The 19,977-nt window shown below is 40.5% G+C and overlaps 1 protein-coding gene across 1 annotated transcript in view; it reads right to left on the bottom strand.

Moving 5' to 3' along the window:
• Positions 1–585: 585 nt before the first annotated feature.
• Positions 586–19,977, bottom strand: part of VEPH1 (ventricular zone expressed PH domain containing 1) — a 245,087-nt gene continuing 225,695 nt past the window's right edge. The window contains 2 exon segments of the mRNA XM_019440365.2: positions 586–2,107; positions 6,572–6,708. Of these exon segments, the coding sequence (XP_019295910.1) occupies positions 1,871–2,107; positions 6,572–6,708 (374 nt within the window). The 3' untranslated portion in view covers positions 586–1,870.

The raw sequence follows: 19,977 nt of genomic DNA, 5'->3' as shown, positions 1-19,977 counted from the left end.
TGTTCCTACCAATAATGCCAATTGCTTCCTAATTGTAAAGCTCATTCTTTATCTTAAGTGATTACTCTTCAGGATTTTACATTGTTAATCTCTCCCATTTTCTGAAAGCCTTATTTATTTGGCATTTGTGACATTATTTCCCCTGGTCTATAACATCTCTGAACACAAACCAGACAATCCAGTGTTCCTTTGTTTAAAAGTTAGGTATCCCAAAGAAGCCCTTATTAGTTCTTTTGTCTTATTCTTCCTGAGTAATTTCAGCAAATTCCACATCTTTGGTGACCATATATATATCCCATGAGGCAAAGTCTTGACCCCCCCCCCCCAGAACTGTTTTCAATTTGTAATAACTTCTGTGACTCCCAATACCCTCAAACTTTACATGTTAAAATTCAATTGTTTCCTTTTTCAAACTTGGCCTCTTATGTAGTTCCTGTCCTCATGAGTTATCAGTAGAGTCAAGGTAGAATTAAGGGAATTGACTACTTACATTTTTTCTAGGTTTCTGTAGTCCTCTTATATGCATTCCAAGTTAGCTTTTGTATTAATTATCTATAGTTATGGAACAAATTTCCACACACTTGGTCACTTAAAACAGCTTATATTTATTATCTCAAAGTTCTCCTGGGTCAAATGTCGAAGCATGGCTTACCCGGGTCCTCTGCTCAGGGTTTTGCAAAGCTGCAGTCAAGGTGTTGGCTGGGGCTGGGATCTTCTTCCAAGCTCATTGGCTGTTGGCAAAATCCATTCCCTTAAAGTCGTAGAATTCATTGCAGTTTGCTTATTCAAAGCCAGTGGAAGAGAGAGTCTCTGACTTGTTCACTCTTTTTTAAAGGGCTCATGTGATTAGATCATGCACACTTTTGTGCATATCCTTTTGACTAACTCAAAGTCAGTTGATTAAGAAACTTCTTCACCTTTGCCATGTAATGTACCATAGTCATGGGAGAGACTATCCTATTCTTTTTGCCATATTCTATTAGTTAGAAGCAAGTTATAAGTCAAGGGGAAGGGTCAGGGTATAGACCATTGGGAATCATCCTATAATTCTGCCCGCCACAACTTAATTTTTTTTTTAATATGAGTGATGGAAAAAACCATAAAATGTAATTTGGAGATATTAAAAGTCTGAATATAAAGAAGAAAAGTATAGAACTGTAACATCTCAAAACTCGATGGAAATGGCACATACTTTGAAGATGGTGAAAATGGTTTTCTGTGCTTGTTGTAGCTTACACTTACTGCCTTGGGCAATAGATATATCTAAGTACCTAAACTTTAGATCATGTTATGTGAACCTAAACAGAACAATCAGATAAGTTGTTCAGAAAGACAGACATTTAATTACATAACTGTCTTCACTTGAGAACAATTTTACCATGTGTTAACCTCATTTGCATTAGGAAAGAATAAACATAATTGTATGTCTATATTAAGTTATATGTTTGACTTTTCCTCATAGGGCTGTACTTTTCTTCTAATACTTTGACAGACTGTAGTTTTCATCAGAGGTGCTTGATCTTTCCTTGGGATAAGTATTTCAGGTACCTTGTGAAGTTGTATTCTTACAACTTACAATGGCATATCTACAGGGGTTCCTAGATCCCTGACTCTCCCCTTTCTTCCCTGTATCATCTGTAGCTCCTTTTTCTGAATGCATCATACAGATGTTCTGGAGTTAATGCAGGTGCCATTAGAATACGAAATGTATAAAAATCCTGCCACTTTTGGGTTCTGCTTTTTAGGGAAAACTGTTCCATTCAGTAAAAACACAATGTGACTTGGCTAATTTATCTCTTTTTTCTTGACATTGGCAGTGATAACGCAATGCCCATTGTATACAATCAGTGTGAGGTCGGCTTGCAAATCCCTACAGATATGTGGTTACTTCTCTACTTTCCCTTTCTTTTGCTTGGGCGACAGCCACATTGATGCACTGGAGCCACTCTTCTGCATTCTTCTCATCCTTGGCCTTGAAAACATAGGTTTTATTGTCTGTGAAGATTTCAAAAGCCCGAGGGAGGGAGCGGTCCCTGCGTTTCCTGGCCACAACTTTCACACTCTGTACTTTGCTGAGTTCTATTGGGGAGTCATCAGGATCATCTTTCTGAAATGCATATGGGAAGGAAAGAACATGAGCTGGTTCCCACAGTATGAAAAGATCTTTGGCAACTGGAGAATTTTCCAAGAGGATTAGAAGCCTTTCACTGCATATAGTTGTTATATGCTTTGTTACTTTAAATGCTATGGCCTCACAGAGTCATTAGACCAATGGAAGGAGTGAGCAATTGACCCTGTGTTACAGTATATTAAGTTGGGACAAGATGGCCAATTTGGAAGAAATTATTATACGGTGAGTTTTGGGAAATGTTTAATTCATATTTCTTAGATTTTTATGTCATTTTTATTGATACCAACACTGTATCAATAGGGCAAAATGCAACAGTACAATAGAGTACTATTAAGTCAGCATTTGAGATACTTGGGGAAGCATGAAATTGAATTTTCCTGCGTGTTATCTCTGAGAAAGCGGTATTAATTGAAGAAACAGAGTTCTAATGTTTATGTAGATCAAACTGTTTTTGAAACACACTGGAGCTCTGGAAGCATGATTTGTCTATGAACATTAACTGAAAGAATACTTAATGATTTACATTTTTCTTGAATCAAAGCAGGGGCTTAAAGATCACTGCAACACGAGGGTCATCACAACAGGCTAGTATGAATGGTTTCAAGAGATCAAATACTTCTTTACAACAATTTCTTCAACATCCCTGAACACATCTGTCTCCTAGACCATGTGTCTCTTCTTGAGGATCTTGCCAATTCTCCTTTGCCACCTCCCCTAGGCAGTCACCCTTTTTTCATTCTTCAATGGAAAGGCACCCTTCTCACTCATCCCAAACTTACCATGGTGTATTGTCCAACTTGGAAAATCTCAGAAGAATCAAACAAATAAGAAAAGCAACTCAAAATATTGATCTCAGGGAAGTGTCCTTCAACCAAAGCAACATAATCACTCTCCAGCTATTTCATTAAGAGATGCATTTCCAGTAGCATTTCACTCTTTAATGTTTAGTAACTATTTATTACATTTTGTATTACACTTTTGACTTTGCATAAGTGATATAATTTAAAAAATATTTTAAAAATCTTAGCACTAAGTGACTGGTAGTAATAAAAAATTAAAATAATTAAATTTCAATTTATATGTGTAGTTTTATGGTAGTGAAAAATGATTGGGTGATCAGGATAAATGCTGTGGGAGTAGAAAAAATATTATTTCAAAGAAAAATGATATCATGTAACCATTTTGATTAAAGATGAACTAATTCATGTATTTTTTTAATGGACGGTGTTAGGTGTCAAACTGCTATGGTATCTTAGCCCAGTGGTCATATTGAAAGGAGAGGTGTGATCTTTTTATCTTAAAATCATAATGTTTAGGGGTGCCTTGGTGGCTCAGTCGGTTAAGTGTCCAACTCATGATGGCTCAGGTCATGATCTCATGGTTCATGAGTTCAAGACCTGGATCAGGCTCTGCACTGTCAGTGGGATTCTCTCTCTCTCCCTCTCTCTCTGTCCCTCCCCCACTCTCACTCTCTGTCTCAAAATAAGTAAATAAGCCTAAAAAAGAAAATGATAATATTTATAATTCAACAGAAATTACAGTTTGTGTGACTTTTTAAACTTATGATTGACTAAAAAAAATGCTACAAGGTATTACACAGATTTTTCAAAATCCTTTTAGGGAATAGACAGAATAAAGTTTGAAGATACGTGTATTACCTAATACTTTGTTAGTTTACTTTGGTTTCTAGTAAATATCTGACAGCAATAAGATTATATTTCTTTGAATTAGTCTGTAGTATAGAAATTGATACATGGAGGAATTGATCAAGATAACAAAAAGTTACCACAGTTCTCTAAAGAGGGACAGTGAAAATTACCCAAGAGACATGGGCGGGAAGTCAAAGGGCACCTTGCCTGGCTGGTTGGTAGAGATCAAAACCTTAAGAATGCAAAAGTAAAAAAATAACACCATAGTCTTTCAATTCTTATTAAAAATGCACATTTTTCTCATTTACAAGAAAGGTCCTTTTTGATGGGGCAGAAGCTTCGGCTGGATTGGTGACCACTGCTAGGTTCCTGTGTCCCTGGGGATGAGAGGGAAGTTGCTGTGGTCTTTAGAGTACATTATATCACTTCCCAATATTTGAGCCACACGTTCTGTCAGATTTCTAAAATGTCAAGCCATTATTTCCCTCTAAAGATGTCAAACAAGTTAGCCAACTATAAGATAGCTTATTCGCTAAGCTTTATTAAAAAGCTCTGAATCAAGAAGTCTAAAGGTGGTTATTTGAGTTCAGGAAAGACGTTCTTATGCACTAACTCTGCTCCATCTCAAGGGATCTAAGAGATCACTGCATCTTAACTTCTAATTCTGATTACTTTAATAAAAACAGGAAATTCAGGTGGTCATTTTAAACACTTTCAAGTACTTCAATATGGAGCAGTGCTAACAAAAAATTTCTTTAAACCGCCAATAAATAACTGTCTAAGTTGAGCACATCATTTACTTCCCTTTCAAAAAGATCTTCAGCCACAGAAAGGTCCATCTGTACATTTTACAATACACACAGATGAAGAAAGCAGCACGAGCTTAGCATAGGTATCACCAATTTTTTTTTCATTCAGAAAGTTAACTTCAAGTTTTATTGATTAAAAAAGCATTTGATCAAAATTTGTTGTAATTCAGATATACGATACTATATAGCTATTGAGTAAAAAGTTCAAATAAATTTTATAATGAGCATTCTAAAGACACAGTGCCTATGTTCTCATTGACTCATAATTTTAAATAATTTAAAATCTTTCATTAATTAATTCAGAAACAGTTTGGTTTGCCACTGGCTCTGTATTTTAAGTGTTCATGGGAAGCAGGACGGTGCCTTCATTTAACAACATGCTTTGATGTCACACGGCCTGTGTCTGACTCCAGTTTTATCCCTTTCTGCCTTACTGGCTCTATCCTTGGTCAAGCCAGTCAGAGTCTCTGTCTCTCTGTCTCTTTCTATCTCTGTCTCTCTCACAAGGGGAAGGGAGTGAGGCAGGGTCTGATGTTACATGATGTTAAGGAACCATATGGTAGAACAAGTTTGAGATACACTAAACAAAATTAAGTGGGCCCTTTCCTGCAAGACTTGTCAGAGCCTTTAGCTCCTTTGTATTTCCCAGATGTCTTTGACCAGGACCAAAGACAACTCCTGGTAATAATTGACAGATCCTGGGTCCCAAAGGCCATGAGTGGAGCACAATGGGTACAGAGGAGTGAGCAGGGTGTTGTATGTGTGTTCTCGGCGCATCTTTGCACAGGAGTAGATGGCCATGTGGGCATATGAACATGTTTTCTCCATCACTCTGATTCTGGGGCTCAAATAATACCTGTAAAAGTGGGACTGGACAAGAATCCAAAGGCCATCATCTTGCCCTTCCTGGCTTGCCTGGTAGCTAGATAAGACTGAAAGTGCCTCCACTGCCTGCTCAAGTCAGATTCCACAAGGCTATCTTGGCATTGAAACTAACCTGGTGCCTGCCCCTCCCAGGAAAGACACAGGCAAGTAAGGGTTCTCAGTTGTGGAAGCCGCTGGGATGGCCCAGCCCAAAGGAACATGCTTCCACCCTCCAGCAGGGAGGGAAGGAGGGAGGACAAGTCACCCCAGACGCAGCATCCATAACATGGCAGTAACAATAGTGCTGACATCAAAGGACTGTTCTGAGGATTCTTGAAGGCAATCCAGCATGGCATGTGATAAGCTATTATTACTATATTCAAAATATCCAAGAAGTAGGTCAAGCTTTCTTTCTTCCTGATCCTGAATAAGTAGAATTTAACGATAAATAAAACTGATTTGAAAAGAAGGGGATAACTTTGCATTGTCTATTAGAATAGAATGCTGCTTCAGAAGTTTCCCACTAGAAATTCAGAATACAGATATTTACTGAGCCTCCTAGTTTCAGATTGAAAGTTATATTACATGAATATTTATTAATTCTTTTAGAATCATATTCTATTCATTAACTGAATACTAAATACCTAAAATGTGAACTTAGCTGACTACGAAAAGGACTTAAATAACTCAGCCTTTGTTTCTTTATCCCAGCCTACTGTCCCCCTTCCTTGGGTCCCTGCCTCCAAATATAACCTTTAGTATAAATGAAATCAAGGTCCATATCATAAGACATTAATTTATGTAGCTGATCTATGAGGAAACAAAAGGCACACTGTTCAAGTCAAGCTCGCTGTGTAGTTCTTCTGCAGTTCATCTTTCTAAAACTTAAGTCAACAAAAAAGATCTACCATAATAAATTGAAGAGAGACAGTGAACCAACTAATGTAGGGCTGAACAGAATAGACAGTCCAAGGGGCATATGCAGTAAAATGATGCTGTAAAATTATAAATGGAAAAGGAAAAATTATTGGTGTTTTAACTCAAGACAAAATGCCTAGCTGCTTGGTGGAGAACAGGACCTTAAAAATGCAAGTGTAAAAGACAAGAGGGAAACTTACAGACTTTCCTTTTTGAAACAGAAGTTGATTTCCGGCCAGCGTAAAATAACGAGTTTTCCACCTTTTGATGAACTTCCATCTGACTTGCTTCTCTTTAAGTTTTCCTTCCATGAGAGGCTGGCCATCTTGGTTTACAACTGTTGAAGGTAAGAAAATGATCAAGCCTTTTATTTTCCATTATTTATTTGGCAAGTGATCAAAAGTCAGAATTGTACAATGAACCTGAACCCAGTAAGCATATTTGGAGAGTGTGCTAATAAATTATGAATTTGGTTAACCTTTCCCCCTTTGTCCCTAAAGGAATGCACAATTTAGATATGATAATGAGAAAGTGTTGAAAGACCTCACTGAGATTTTCAAAAGGAATATAGTTCACTAAAAGAGCATCTGGTTAGCAGTGGTTAGGGGGGATCCAGATATCCAGACATCCAGCCCGCTGTGCTTAACTCTTTTGTTTCATGATATTCTGTTCACATGAACTGCTTAGAAATGCAACTTTATAAACCAAGTATATTTAGTTATTTAACAGCAAAAGTCAAAGCAGTGCCCTCAAAGATGTTAGGTGAAGACATAACATTGCAAAGGCAAGCCCAACACTTTTGAACATGGTATTTCCACTCTCTGGCACACACACACTCCTTTTTCCACTCTGCATGTACCCATTGAACAACTAATTATTTCACGCATCAGCTCAACTGTTACTTCTTTTGGGAGACCTTCCCCAAACTTAGACCAGAGTGCATTCATCTGCCATATGTTCTGTAGCATCTGGCATGTTTCTTTCACATCAAGCATTACTGGTAGATAGTTATGGTGTTTATCTGATTCATGTCTGTCTTTCCCATTAAACTGAAAGCTCTGTGAGGGTAAGATCTTTGCTTTGTTCGCTCATGTATCACCAGGCATCTAATACAGTGCCTGGCAGATATAGGGAATTTACTAATATTTGTTGAACGGAAAGGTTTATTTTATAGTGAGGTAGAATGCATATGATTGCACATCATCATAGAGTTAGATTTGTTACAATATCAGAAGTTATAATGTTCAACTAAAGAATTCCATTTCTTTTGCCAACTACATAAGATTCACTCTCCAAATTCATATGAATTCTGATTTCTGGGGACTATGACAATACTTACTTATATATATTATGTTCAATTTTCATAGCACTTTGAAAGTAATGAAATGTGTTCCTTCATTTGGAAATTTAGACAGTGCCTGTTTGACCATGCAAATAAAACCTAGCCTTCCTATCCTACCATTTCTGTTTTCTAGTAAAAGTCAAATAACTACCTTAGATAAGGAGGATTTGTCCACCTTGACAGCATTTTCGGGATAAGAATGATGAAATATATGAAATACATAGTTTCCATAAACCAAATTCTACTAAGGCTAGTTTGGCCATGTTTCCTTCCTGTCTGATGACTCTTCAATTGGATGTTCCATTGTCAACCCCAAATTAAAAACTGAAAACATTATCAAATATATTGTTAGATAGTGACAGGGCTATGATGAAAATGAAGCAGGATTGGTGCACATGCACATATGTTAAGAAAGAGCTTGGACATTCAAAGGGACCTTTATTCTGAGACGTCAGTGTTGAGAAATCTCTCCCATCTCTAGAGCAACTTCATGGTGGCTAGTAATGTGCACAGCGGAGCATAGGGAAAGCAGGAACTCAAGCAGTATTGACAATAGATACAAGAAAATGATATCAGTGTTCTGTTTTGCTTTGCTAGAGATCATCTGATTTAGAGTATTCTTAAAGACAATAATGCTCTTTGCATATTTAAATTTTCCATAAACAGTGTTTGCTTCCTTTGTGCAACCTCCACACTCTGCAGTTACTGCAAATGCTCTGTCTTCACTGTTCTGTATGTCCTAGAGAGTCAGAAGAGCCTCCCAGTGTGGGCCTGGACCAAAGATTCAGTGTTTACTCACAGCGTGCTGCTGAGTCATGAAGGGGGCAGCAGCCTGTCTGACAGAAGGAACAGAAGGTCCAAGGGAAGATCCAAGAAGAAGAAAACAAACTCTAACAAACAATGAAAAACCCAGGCCAGAATTTACATTAAAATCTTTCCTAAACTAAAACATCCATTTCCTATGCTTTCACAGTAGAGAAAAATTGCTAACCTAATTATAATGTTCAAGGATTTTTGCATAAGAATTCAGAAGAGTTAGATTGGAGTCCTTTCAAATGCAGTTTTCTGATCAGCTCAATCCCACCTACTTTAAAAAAAGGTTGAGATCACAATTCAAAATTAAGAAACTTATGTGAGGACACGAGGTAAGTAGCACTACTTTCTCCTCCATCTCCTGCTTTTATTGAAGACTTTACCTCATAGTTTGTAATCACATTTCTTTCTTACAATGGTTTTAATGGCAAGATGACTTAATGTAACAGCTTCATAAGAGTACATTTTTCTAGTCTCCATCTTCCATGTTTACTCAAAGAAGCATTTGAAATATTCATGATATTTGACCTGATTTGAAATCATGGTTGATTTAGGTAATATTCAAGCACATGAATCCTTCTGGATCTGACCTAGGGGATTAACTTCAAGTATTTCTCTTCAAGGCAGTGAGAGGCTAAGAGAAAAATTACCAGGTGTACTCATAACTGCAAAGAAAAGATCTTTCCCCTCCCCCCGCCGTTCCTGAAACCAGCCAGGGCGCGCCGGTTGTAGTCTGACATAAAGGCAGGAACCAATCAAGTTCTGCTGAATGGTTTGAAATAAAGGCGGGAACCAATCGAGTTCTGCTGAGCGTTCAGATTTAAATGTTAACCAACAACAGCTCTGTAACCTCTAAAAAAAATCCCTAACTTGTTTGTGCCTGTCTATAAAAGAAGCTGTAAGATCCTTACTCGGGGTCTCTTAGCATCACCGGCAACGAGTGCGCGGAGGACCGGGTTCGAACCTGCAATAAATGACCCTTGCCGCTTGGCTTTGACTCTGGACTCTGGTGGTTTGTTTTCGGGGGGTCTTTCGAATCGGGGCATATCAGCAGATCCAAATGTTGCACTTGAAGAGTGTGTGACAAAAGTTTGCAAGAAGCACTTGGCAAACAGCTGAAGGAATTGTTTGAGACATGGAGTGGGTAACATATCATACCCACAGACCTGCATAATGACCATATAACAATAATGATCATGAAAGACTCAAGACAAAATGAAAGGCTTACTTGGGCACAAAAGGATAGAGGACTATCAAGAAGTGCTACTAAGCAGAGACTTTTCATTGTAGCCCAGCCAAAACTACCTCAGGGAAAAAGTCCATGGAAAGGGTTGTAGGAAGGAAATGTTAGCAGAACTTTAAACAAGCTTCATGTTAGGGCCCAAATTTATGCATCAAAGTCAGCTTCAGATAATTTCATAAAATCCAGGCTATTTGTAGCTGTAGTATTAACTTAATAATAGTTTCAAAAGGCAAAAAAAAAAAAAAAAAGAAAAGAAAAGACTTAAAATTTTTTGCTACTATCCCACGTCTTAATTTTTTTTTTTTGCAAGTATGTCTGGCATATGCACCAGAGGTCGTATGTCATTTTACTAGGTCTATTGCCCATATCATGTCCTTGTAAGCAATAATTCTCATGATAACACTGACTCTTTGTGATCAAATCAGGGAATTAACTCTTTCAAAGGGTGTTTATATTCGATTTGAAAAATAACATGTGGAATATGACTATGAGAGAACGATCATGTATTCGAAACTCTCTTGTTTGCATGGAACACACACAGGATCATCTTCTTTCTTGCCAATTAATGCATTATTTCATTTAAAGCACCACAATGTGGCTAAGACATTATCTACCAACCTGGATTTTTTCTTTTTTTTTTTTTAAATTTTTTAACGTTTATTTATTATTGAGAGACAGAGAGACACAGAGCATGAGCAAGGGACGGGTAGAGAGAGGGGGAGACAGAATCTGAAGTAGGTTCCAGCCTCTGAGCTGTCAGCACAGAGCCCGACACGGGGCGTGAACTCCCAAACTGTGAGATCATGAACCGAGCCAAAGTCAGTTGCCTAACAAACTGAGCCACCCAGGCACCCCGGATTTGTTCTTTTTTTTAAATGTCAGTGGCTGAATAGCTATGGGATATTAAACTGATTTCTCTTGTGCAACTGGAACCCAAACTGTTATTGTGTTTATCAACTTAAAAGTCTTTCTGAGGGTCAATATAAACGTTTATACATTAACTATACTTCTTTTGTGCACCAAGAGTTGAAGATATTTATGTTGATAAAAAATGAATTTTGAAGATGCTAATCTTACTCAGCATGAAGTGGATGATTAAGAGTGAAGTAATGCCAGACAGATACCTTAAAGCTGAGAAGCCCTACAGCAGAAAGGGTAATGCAATAAAGAATACCTCTCTGTTTATCTATCAGCTATCCAGCCATCGCATACATACTTTTGTTCACAGATAAGTTGTAAAGTACTGTGTTTGGATCTGATGGAGTTACAAAGCTCAGCTCAGAGAGAGCTTGAATTTATCATCTTGTAGGTGGAGGTAAAGCATTTTACAAATTATACAGTGCCACTGGAGAGGTAAAAATCAAGCACTACAATACGCAAAGTCAGGAAATTCTACTTGTGGCTGGGAGGAGGTGACCAGGCAGCTGGGTCTTGGCTAAGGAAAGGAGAGAGGGTATTCTAGGAAGAGGGCAGAAAAGGACTGAGATACAAGAAGGGTGTGTAAGGGAAAGCACATGAAAAGAAAAGAACCTAAAAATCTGGAAAGATCCATGAACACATGAGCAAATTCATAAAACTGTTGCTTTGGAAGAAAGCCATATGTGGAAGGCTGAGGGTGTGAAGGCAATTCAAGATTTTCTAGGTGTAAGATCCAGGAAAGAGATTGGGTATCAAACTGTCATGGTGAGGTCATATTGGACTTTAATTGAAGGTCCTTTTGAATATTTGTTAGAAAGGACTTTGCTTTTCTTAAGAACTAAGCAGGGGCCTAGAGCCTGTGTGGGTCCAGCCAGCATAGGCATGAGGCCTCCTGGGCCCCAGATGGGATCAGTTATATGTCAAGAAGAGTCTCAGCAGGAAATAGAGGACACCTCAAGCTGGGTAATTGAAGGACTTAATAAAGGGGCTATTTACACAGATGTGGGCAAGGTGTAGGAAAAGCACCATAGTACTCTGGGGCCAGGAACCATGGGGAGGCATAACACCCTCTGCATGAAGAGGAAAGGGGAGAGAACAGTTAGGACTTGGAGGGAAACTTATATGGAGAACACTGTTTGTCATGAGCTGTGGCCTTGGGCACAGGACAGTCAGCCTGCAGCAACCAAGCAGAGGGGAATGTGGGAACAAATAACCCTACCTCACTCTGCTTCCTCCCTGTGATCATCTGCCTTTGTCCCTAGTGGTCAACTGTAACTGAAAGTCAGAGGTAGTGGAGACTGGAACACACTGGAGGGATACCTCCTAACTGGGGCAGAGGAAGCAGGAAAGCTTCATCTGGAATAAATGTGTCTGAGCTGAACTCTGAAGAACAAATAACAATAAGGAAGGTAAAGGAAGAAAAGATATCCTGAAAAAAACAAAAAGCCAAAGCTATTTGCAAAAGGGCAAGGCTTAGATAGGAGTCATGCAATGCATACTAGAAACTAATTCATTCTATGTGATGGAAGCCTGGTGGGACTTTGAGGGCAGGAGATGAGGTGTGAGAGTCAGGGAAAGATTAAGCCTAAAGATCTTTGGACATTGTGCAAAATGGAATCTGATGCTTTGTGATAGAACATAATGAAAAATAATAATTTCTGTAGTCATACAATCCCTTTTATCTCAAGTGCACTAGAGGTCAGTGTTTCAAGGTCTCCATCTTGTTTTAAGGTTTGTTGCAATTCTGAATATGTCGTTAGCAATTTATAATTTATTTAAACATAGCGTGTTGAATGTCATGTTTACTCACCACTATAATAGATCATACAGAGCTATACCAAAAAGTTTCTCTGATATAGGCCTATAGTTTATGGGGTAAGGACAGTGATTTTGGAGCCAGACCTCAGCCGAAGTTCAGAATCTGCTACTTAACAACTGACTGATCTTGTGCAAGCTACTTCACTGAACTTCAGCTTCATCCTCTAGAGTTGTAATGCTTAGCCACAGGGCCACCACAAATGGCTGTGCAGGTTGTTCACTGCACAAGAGCACTCAGCCAAGGTGGTGAGGAGGGTCTGAAATTCAGCTTGTATTTTGCTGTTCACCATCCATTCCCAAGTGGATTTCATCCATCATAAATAAAGGCACACAAAAGTGTCTTTAAGGCTAACCTTAACCGAATGTCTGGTACATGGTAAGGGATGAATAAATAGTAGCTACTATCATCATGATCACGATATCATCATCAATATAAAATGATCATCACCATCCTTTTATTGTGATGATGAACAGATGGTTTTTTATAAATACCATATCCTAATGGTTCCAGGATAAAATCTGCCTCCCTCCCTCAAATCAAGAATGAAGTAAAATCCACATGAAGGCATTAGGAATAACAAGAGAATTCAGAGTGAGACAGGGAACACTTTTAAGGTTCAAGGACTTTAGGCTTTGAACTTAAGATGTGACAGGCAATTCAAAGAGTCCCAAAAGGGAGGTAAACTCTTCTGTTTTTGTATAACTAGTTCATTTATTCACCAAGACTGCCATTTTGAAACCAATCCAGTAGGGATTGGGCTGCATTGGGAGTGTTTTCTACATCATCTGTGGTTGCTCCCTTTTCTTCCAGACTTCCTGCTTGTTCTTAGGACAGTAGTTGGTAACCCCCATATAACTACTATTCACATTGCAAAGTGACTGCCATTCAGACTCAGAAATCCATTATACTGTATGCTTTTTGGCTTATGTAACTTTTGCTTGAAAACATTGGATGTGCAGGAATAACCCATAACTGAGATTGCCATGAATTTAATTTGTGATATTTGAATTCTCAATCATTCTTTCCTGATTGTTAAATACCTTTAAAAGAAGGCAACTTCTGGAAGAAAAAAATATATATACATCTCAAATACTTAGCTTTTAAATAAGAACTAAGAAAAAGTATCTTTTTAAAAACTTGCCCTTGAAATTACTGCTTCTGGGAATTACAACTCCTATACAGTCTGTGGGGTATTTCTTTGTATGCACGGAGAGTCTCAGATTTACTTGAATTCCCTTCTGTGGTTTTACTAATTTGCGTGTGTGTGTGTGTGTGTGTGTGTGTGTGTGTGTGTGTGTGTCAGTTCTGATAAAGCCAACTATAATTATAGAGGAAATGCTTAAAGAGGGGTAGAAGCACTAAAATGAGGAGGGCATAGGAGCCACATTTAGTAAACTGAGCATCTGTGGTTTTTGAAATCACTAAGGATTGTAACAAATGGTATGTTTCTAGTGAATATCCTGCCAGTGTTTTAGAGTGCCATATTTACTTATCAGTAGTGAATGAATGAGGAGGCATAATCCAGCATAGATTTTGAAACATCCTACAAGATGCTATGAAGTCCAGAATAGGACAAAAAAACTCAATTTGACAGCAGCTCTTTGATGACATTTTCACATGTAACTGAATGGCTTCCTTCCTTAATAATTTTATACCCATCAGAACATAGTATGCTCTCTAGGCTTCTCTACCAGTCACTGAAATATTGATCTAAAGAAGCCTCAGAACTATTATTTTATAAGCCTGTAGAACAATATTTTCCAGACTGTATTCTGAAGGCCACCTTCAGAATTATTCGCTGGCTTGGAATTATTCACTGGCTTGTTAAAATGCACATCCCAAGGTACCACCCAAAGCTACTGAATCATAATTTTGGGGTGGGGTGAGGGACCTTACATTTTTAACAAGATACCCAGGTGACTTTCATGTAGCTCAAGAACTTCTAGGAAATGATAGCAGCCTCATGGCAGATGACAGTAATAGGTCATAGAATACACAGAATTGTTAAACTGCAAAACCAATAATGAATAGAAAATTGTTATGATCTTTTTATGAAATTAAAGAATAGGATAGCAGTATAAGATAATACGCATATCCTTGGCTTAAATCAATAGAGTTACAGAAAAAGAATGCTCAGCATCAATGTCTGTGGAATTTGGCTTATTTATTGTATCATCAGTGAAACAAAAATTCTAAAGCCACTTGATAAAAAGGTAATCTGTTCAGTAGTTGTGCGCAGTAACCACGATCACCTTTGTGCCTTTTATGGGAAGCTATCAGTGAGGACTGGCCCAGACTTGCCTAGTAATGACTGCTAGAGACCAATGGGAAAAGATCAGAGATGGTGGAAATGAATGAAGATAATTGCTTAATTTCAGGATTGAGCTTTGAATAAGAAAGGGTTCCACACATGTTTCTTATGTTGGTCCCACACTGCTATTCTATTAATATGATCTCATGGATAGGTCTTCCTGGCAAACCTGGCCATAGGATTTTAGACAGTTGTAAATGTTGAGTACTTTCCCACACTGTGTACTGTAGAGCTGCTTTCCTTGCACAGGGAAAAAGAGATATGACATACTTGTCATCTGGTTTGGGTTGTGCAAGTTGAGCACATCCTAGCTATTGTCCTAGCTCCCTGTACATTCTTGGTATATTAGAAGATCCTAAGGTGTTGTCTACAATGCTTTTGTAGAATGATTTAACACAAGTTCCATCTGTTATGGTTCAAACCATTTGACAAAAAAAGAAGTTTTACAATGTTGGCATTGGAAGCTTTATCTATAACATGCATACCATCATGCTCATGCTCATGACCAGACATATAACACACACACAACACATCACTTTCTGTTAATTACAATGATTGCCCATATTGCTTTCGAAAAGACCTTATTTAAGAAGATACTGTTTATTCAATGAAAACATCTAATACGAAAATTACACTGGAAATGTTATCATATGAATACTTTGTCTCTGAAAATGAATCACTGTGAATTCATTAATTTGTTTTCTGTCACCATTTGCCTGAGAAAAATTTTACCAAACATTTTCTGAGAAGATACAAACTTTGGATGTTCACTTATTTGGTAAATATTTATTGAGCATTGTGTGCTAGGGACTGAAATGGATGGGTACTATGCACTACCATTGGATGTGAGGCTATGAGAGGCATGTTATAGAGTTTGGTCTTTAAGCTAAGAGCTGTGGGCTGTTGTAAGGTTTCAAGGGGGGGAGGCACTGTCAGATTTGTGTTTTGAAGATGTCATTCTGGCTGCAGTGTGGGAGGCTGATTGGCAGGTCCAGAGTAGCTTAGTTAGGAGGCTATTTCCATTATTTTAAGTAAGAGGTTATGGTATCTTACTCTATGTGATGGAGAGAGGTAGACAGAGTTGAGAGCCATTGAGAAGGTCAAATCCATGATGCTGGGTGAGGGACTGGGTGGAGGTAGGAAGAGGGCAGTGGGTCTCTGACTGGTGTGGCAGAATGACTGATGTTGTGTTTACTCATATAGAAAATGCCAAAAGAAAACCTAGACTTTTTACAGGGGCAAGGGAGGGATAATCATGAGTTTAATTCTTTTTCTTTTTCTTTTTTTTAAATATGAAATTTATTGTCAAATTGGTTTCCATACAACACCCAGTGCTCATCCAAACAGGTGCCCTCCTCAATACCCATCACCCACCCTCCCCTCCCTCCCACCCCCCATCAACCCTCAGTTTGTTCTCAGTTTTTAAGAGTCTGTTATGTTTTGGCTCCCTCCCTTTCTAACCTTTTTTTTTTCCTTCCCCTCCCCCATGGTCGCCCGTTAAGTTTCTCAGAAAAACAAATAATCCAGTGAAGAAATGGGCAGAAAACATGAATAGACACTTCTCATGAATTTAATTCAAATGAAATGAGCCTGAGGTGCCTTTGAAGCAGCCAAGTAGGTGGTGGGAAATGTAAATCCAGAGTTGGGAGGAGAGGCCTGCACTGCAGATACTCCTTTGGGAGTTGTCTCATAGAAGTGGCTGCTGAAGCTGCAGGCCCTGCAAAGACTGGCTGGGGAGAGAGTGTACAGCAAGGAGGAGAGGGCTCTCAGCAGTGAATAGGGGATGGAGGAAGGTGGGCCCAGAAAGGGGGCTGGGAAGGGGTATCTGGAGAGTAGGAGGGAGACCAGAGTGCTGCATCACACGGTTACAGAGAGAGGGTGCTGGAAGAAGGAGCAACTGGTCAGCAGAATTGAGTGCTGCGAAAAGGCAGTAACGCAAGGACAGTGGCATACACAGTGCACGAGAGACTTGCCTAACTCCAATGTCCACAGAGACAATGAGTTTAGAAACCAGAGTAGAGTCAGGTCAGATGGAGAAGGATGCAAAGAGAGGCAGAATGAACATTGACACCTCCCTTTGTTTAAAGAGGAGGAGAGGCAAACCATAAGAGACTCTTAAATACAGAGAACAAAGGGAGTTTGATAGAGGGGAGGTAGATGGGGGGGATGGGCTAAATGGGTGATGGGCATCAAGGAGGGAACTTGTTGAGACATGAACTGGGTGCTATATGTAAGTGATGAAATCACTAGTTTCTACTCCTGAAACCAAGACTACACTGTATGGCTTAATTAATAATTAATTTGAATTTAAATTATAAATAAATAGCCCCAAAAATGAAGTATTGTCTGTAAATTTCTTAAGATGGAGCTGGTTCGTAATAAACATTCAATAAATGGTGGCTGCTATTCTTATTATTTTTAAAAAAATTTTTTCCAATGTTTATTTTTATTTATTTATTTATTTTAATGTTTATTTATTCTGAGACTGAAAGGGCGGACCTACGCCGGCCTACTCCATCTTGTTCTGTGTCCTCCACCTTGACCATGCCTCCTCCCCTTGAGTAACCTCCTACTCACCCATTCAAACTTCCCAATCAAAACATGCCCGGTGACCTGCGTAACAGGACTCCGACCCTTCCCCAGCCATTGGCTGAGGCCACAGCCATTACCTCACCAACTGCCCCTAGACCCCAATAAAACCTTTGTGCTTTTGGAACTTGCTCTTTCTCCTCGGTATCTCACCGCTGCGTCGGTGCAGTAGGGGATTGAGCTCGAGCTAGGTCGAATAAGGCTCTTTGCTTTTGCATCGGACTCGGCTTCCTGGTGGTCTTTGGGGATCACAAATTCTGGGCATAACATTTGGGGGCTCGGCCCAGGATCCCCAAGATCCTCGAGGGACCCCCGACCCGGAGAGCCTGACTGGCCACGGTTAGTGTCTGTTCGTTCCATCTTTTCTGTGTGAGCTCATTTCTGAGATTCTGGTAGTGCCCGATGCGGTCTAAGTGGACGCACTGGAGGACCACGGGCCGGGAGTTTTGGAAGACGTTCCGATCCTCCCTTTTGGAGGGACGTGGAATCCCCTCATCGGTTCTGGAGGGACGTGGAATCCCCTCAAAGGTCTGAGATGAGGTGGGTCGCTCCCACCGGTCGGCGTGAGGCTGTTGTCTAGCTTTCAGTTTAGGACGGACGTGGAATCCCCTCATCGGTTTTGGAGGGACATGGAATCCCCTCAAAGGTCTAAGCTAGCTTTCAGTTTTGCTTCCACGGAGTTGGAAGACTTTCCAGGGGCCCTCTGTTTGTCTGTTTTTGTGTTTCTCTGTTTTGTTCTGTAGACTTACTGGATGGACGTTATGGGACAGACTCAGACTACTCCTCTAAGTATTATGATTGATCACTTTAAGGATGTGAGGGGAAGAGCTAACAACCTCAGTGTGGAAGTCTGAAAGGGCTGGTGGCAGGTTTTTTGTTCTAGCGAGTGGCCAACTTTCAATGTCGGATGGCCACCAGAGGGGACCTTCGACCTCCCTACCATCCACCGAGTCAGGAGTATCATCTCTTGGCCTAAGACGGGCCATCTTGATCAGCTCCCTTACATTATCACTTGGCAGGACCTTGTAGAAGACCCACCCTCTTGGCTTAAGCCCTTCCTAGCCCCACTCCCTCTGGAGCCAAAACCCATTCTTGCTTTGCAAGGGACAAAGAAGAAGGAAAACAAGAAAAGTCTTACCCAGCCTTCAACACCCCTCTACCCTGTCCTACAGGGGGGGGGACTGAAGAAGAATTAATTTTTCCTCCCCCGTATAACCCCCCTAGGATGCAGGAAGAACACCATCCTCCCCCTCCGGGGGAGGCAGACGCTGTTCCGAGAGCGGGAGGCTGAAACGCTCCAGTGGGAATCCTCCCGCCCTTTACCAGACAAAGGGCTTGGAGGGAGCAATCGGCCTCTGCCGCCGACTCCACTATTCTGCCCCTGAGAGCCACCGGACCCCCAGACGTGGAGGGGAATCAGCCCCATCACTATTGGCCTTTCGCCACTAGTGACCTCTACAATTGGAAAGCTCAGAATCCCAAGTTTTCCGAGAAACCGGCAGGGCTTATCGATTTATTAGACTCTGTTCTTTTTACCCATCAGCCCACGTGGGATGATTGCCAGCAGCTTTTGCAGGTCCTGTTCACTACTGAAGAAAGAGAAAGAATCCTCAAAGGGGCCTGAAAACTAGTTCCGGGTGCAGACGGGAATCCCACCACCAACCAGACTCAGATAGATGCCTCCTTCCCCTTAACTTGGCCCCAGTGGGATTTCAACACGGCAGAAGGTAAGGAGAGTCTCCAGGTCTACTGCCAGACTCTAATGGGGGGGTCTCCGAATGGCTGCTAGAAAGCCAACCAATTTGGCCAAGGTAGGAAATGTACAACAGGGAAAAGATGAATCTCCCACTGCCTTTTTAGAACGGATCATGGAGGCATTCCGTACCTATACCCCCATGGATCCAGAGGCTCTGGAAAGCAAGGCAGCTGTTATCATGGCCTTTGTAAACGAATCGGCCATAGACATTAGGAGAAAATTACAGAAAATATATAGACTAGGAGAAAAAAGTCTGCAGGACTTACTGGTGGTAGCCAAAAAGGTATATAATAACCGGGAGCCTCCTGAGGACAAGCAGGCTCGCGCCATGGCAGCTGCCAGCAGTAAGCAGACTCGAGACCTGGCCAGAATACTACTAGCTACCACTGCTGACTTCCCTGAGGAACGAGACCGCCGTCTCCGGCAGCTGGCAGACGACGCAAGAAAAGGTAAAGGAACCACCAAGCGGGGGGGGGGGGGGGGGGGGGGGGGGGGGGGGAAGCAGAGGCTGCAGAAAGATCAGTGCGCATACTGCAAGGAGATAGGGCATTGGGCCTGAGATTGTCCGAAATGGGCCGGCGGGAAGGGAAGCAAGACTGATTGAGTAAAAGTCCTAGAGCTAGATGAACTAAGCGATTAGGGGAGTCGGGGTTCGGACCCTCTCCCCGAACCCAGGGTAACTCTTAAAGTGGAGGGGACCCCTGTTGACTTCCTTGTCGACACCGGAGCACAACATTTGGTTCTCTGCACCCCACAAGGAAAACTAGCCAGCAAGAAGTCCTGGGTACAAGGGACGACTGGTATGAGCCAGTATT

The sequence above is a fragment of the Panthera pardus genome, unplaced genomic scaffold (genome assembly GCF_024362965.1).
Source record: "Panthera pardus isolate Hobbes unplaced genomic scaffold, ASM2436296v1 HiC_scaffold_16, whole genome shotgun sequence".
Classification (NCBI taxonomy): domain Eukaryota; kingdom Metazoa; phylum Chordata; class Mammalia; order Carnivora; family Felidae; genus Panthera; species Panthera pardus.
This window is presented reverse-complemented; position numbering and strand designations above follow the sequence as displayed.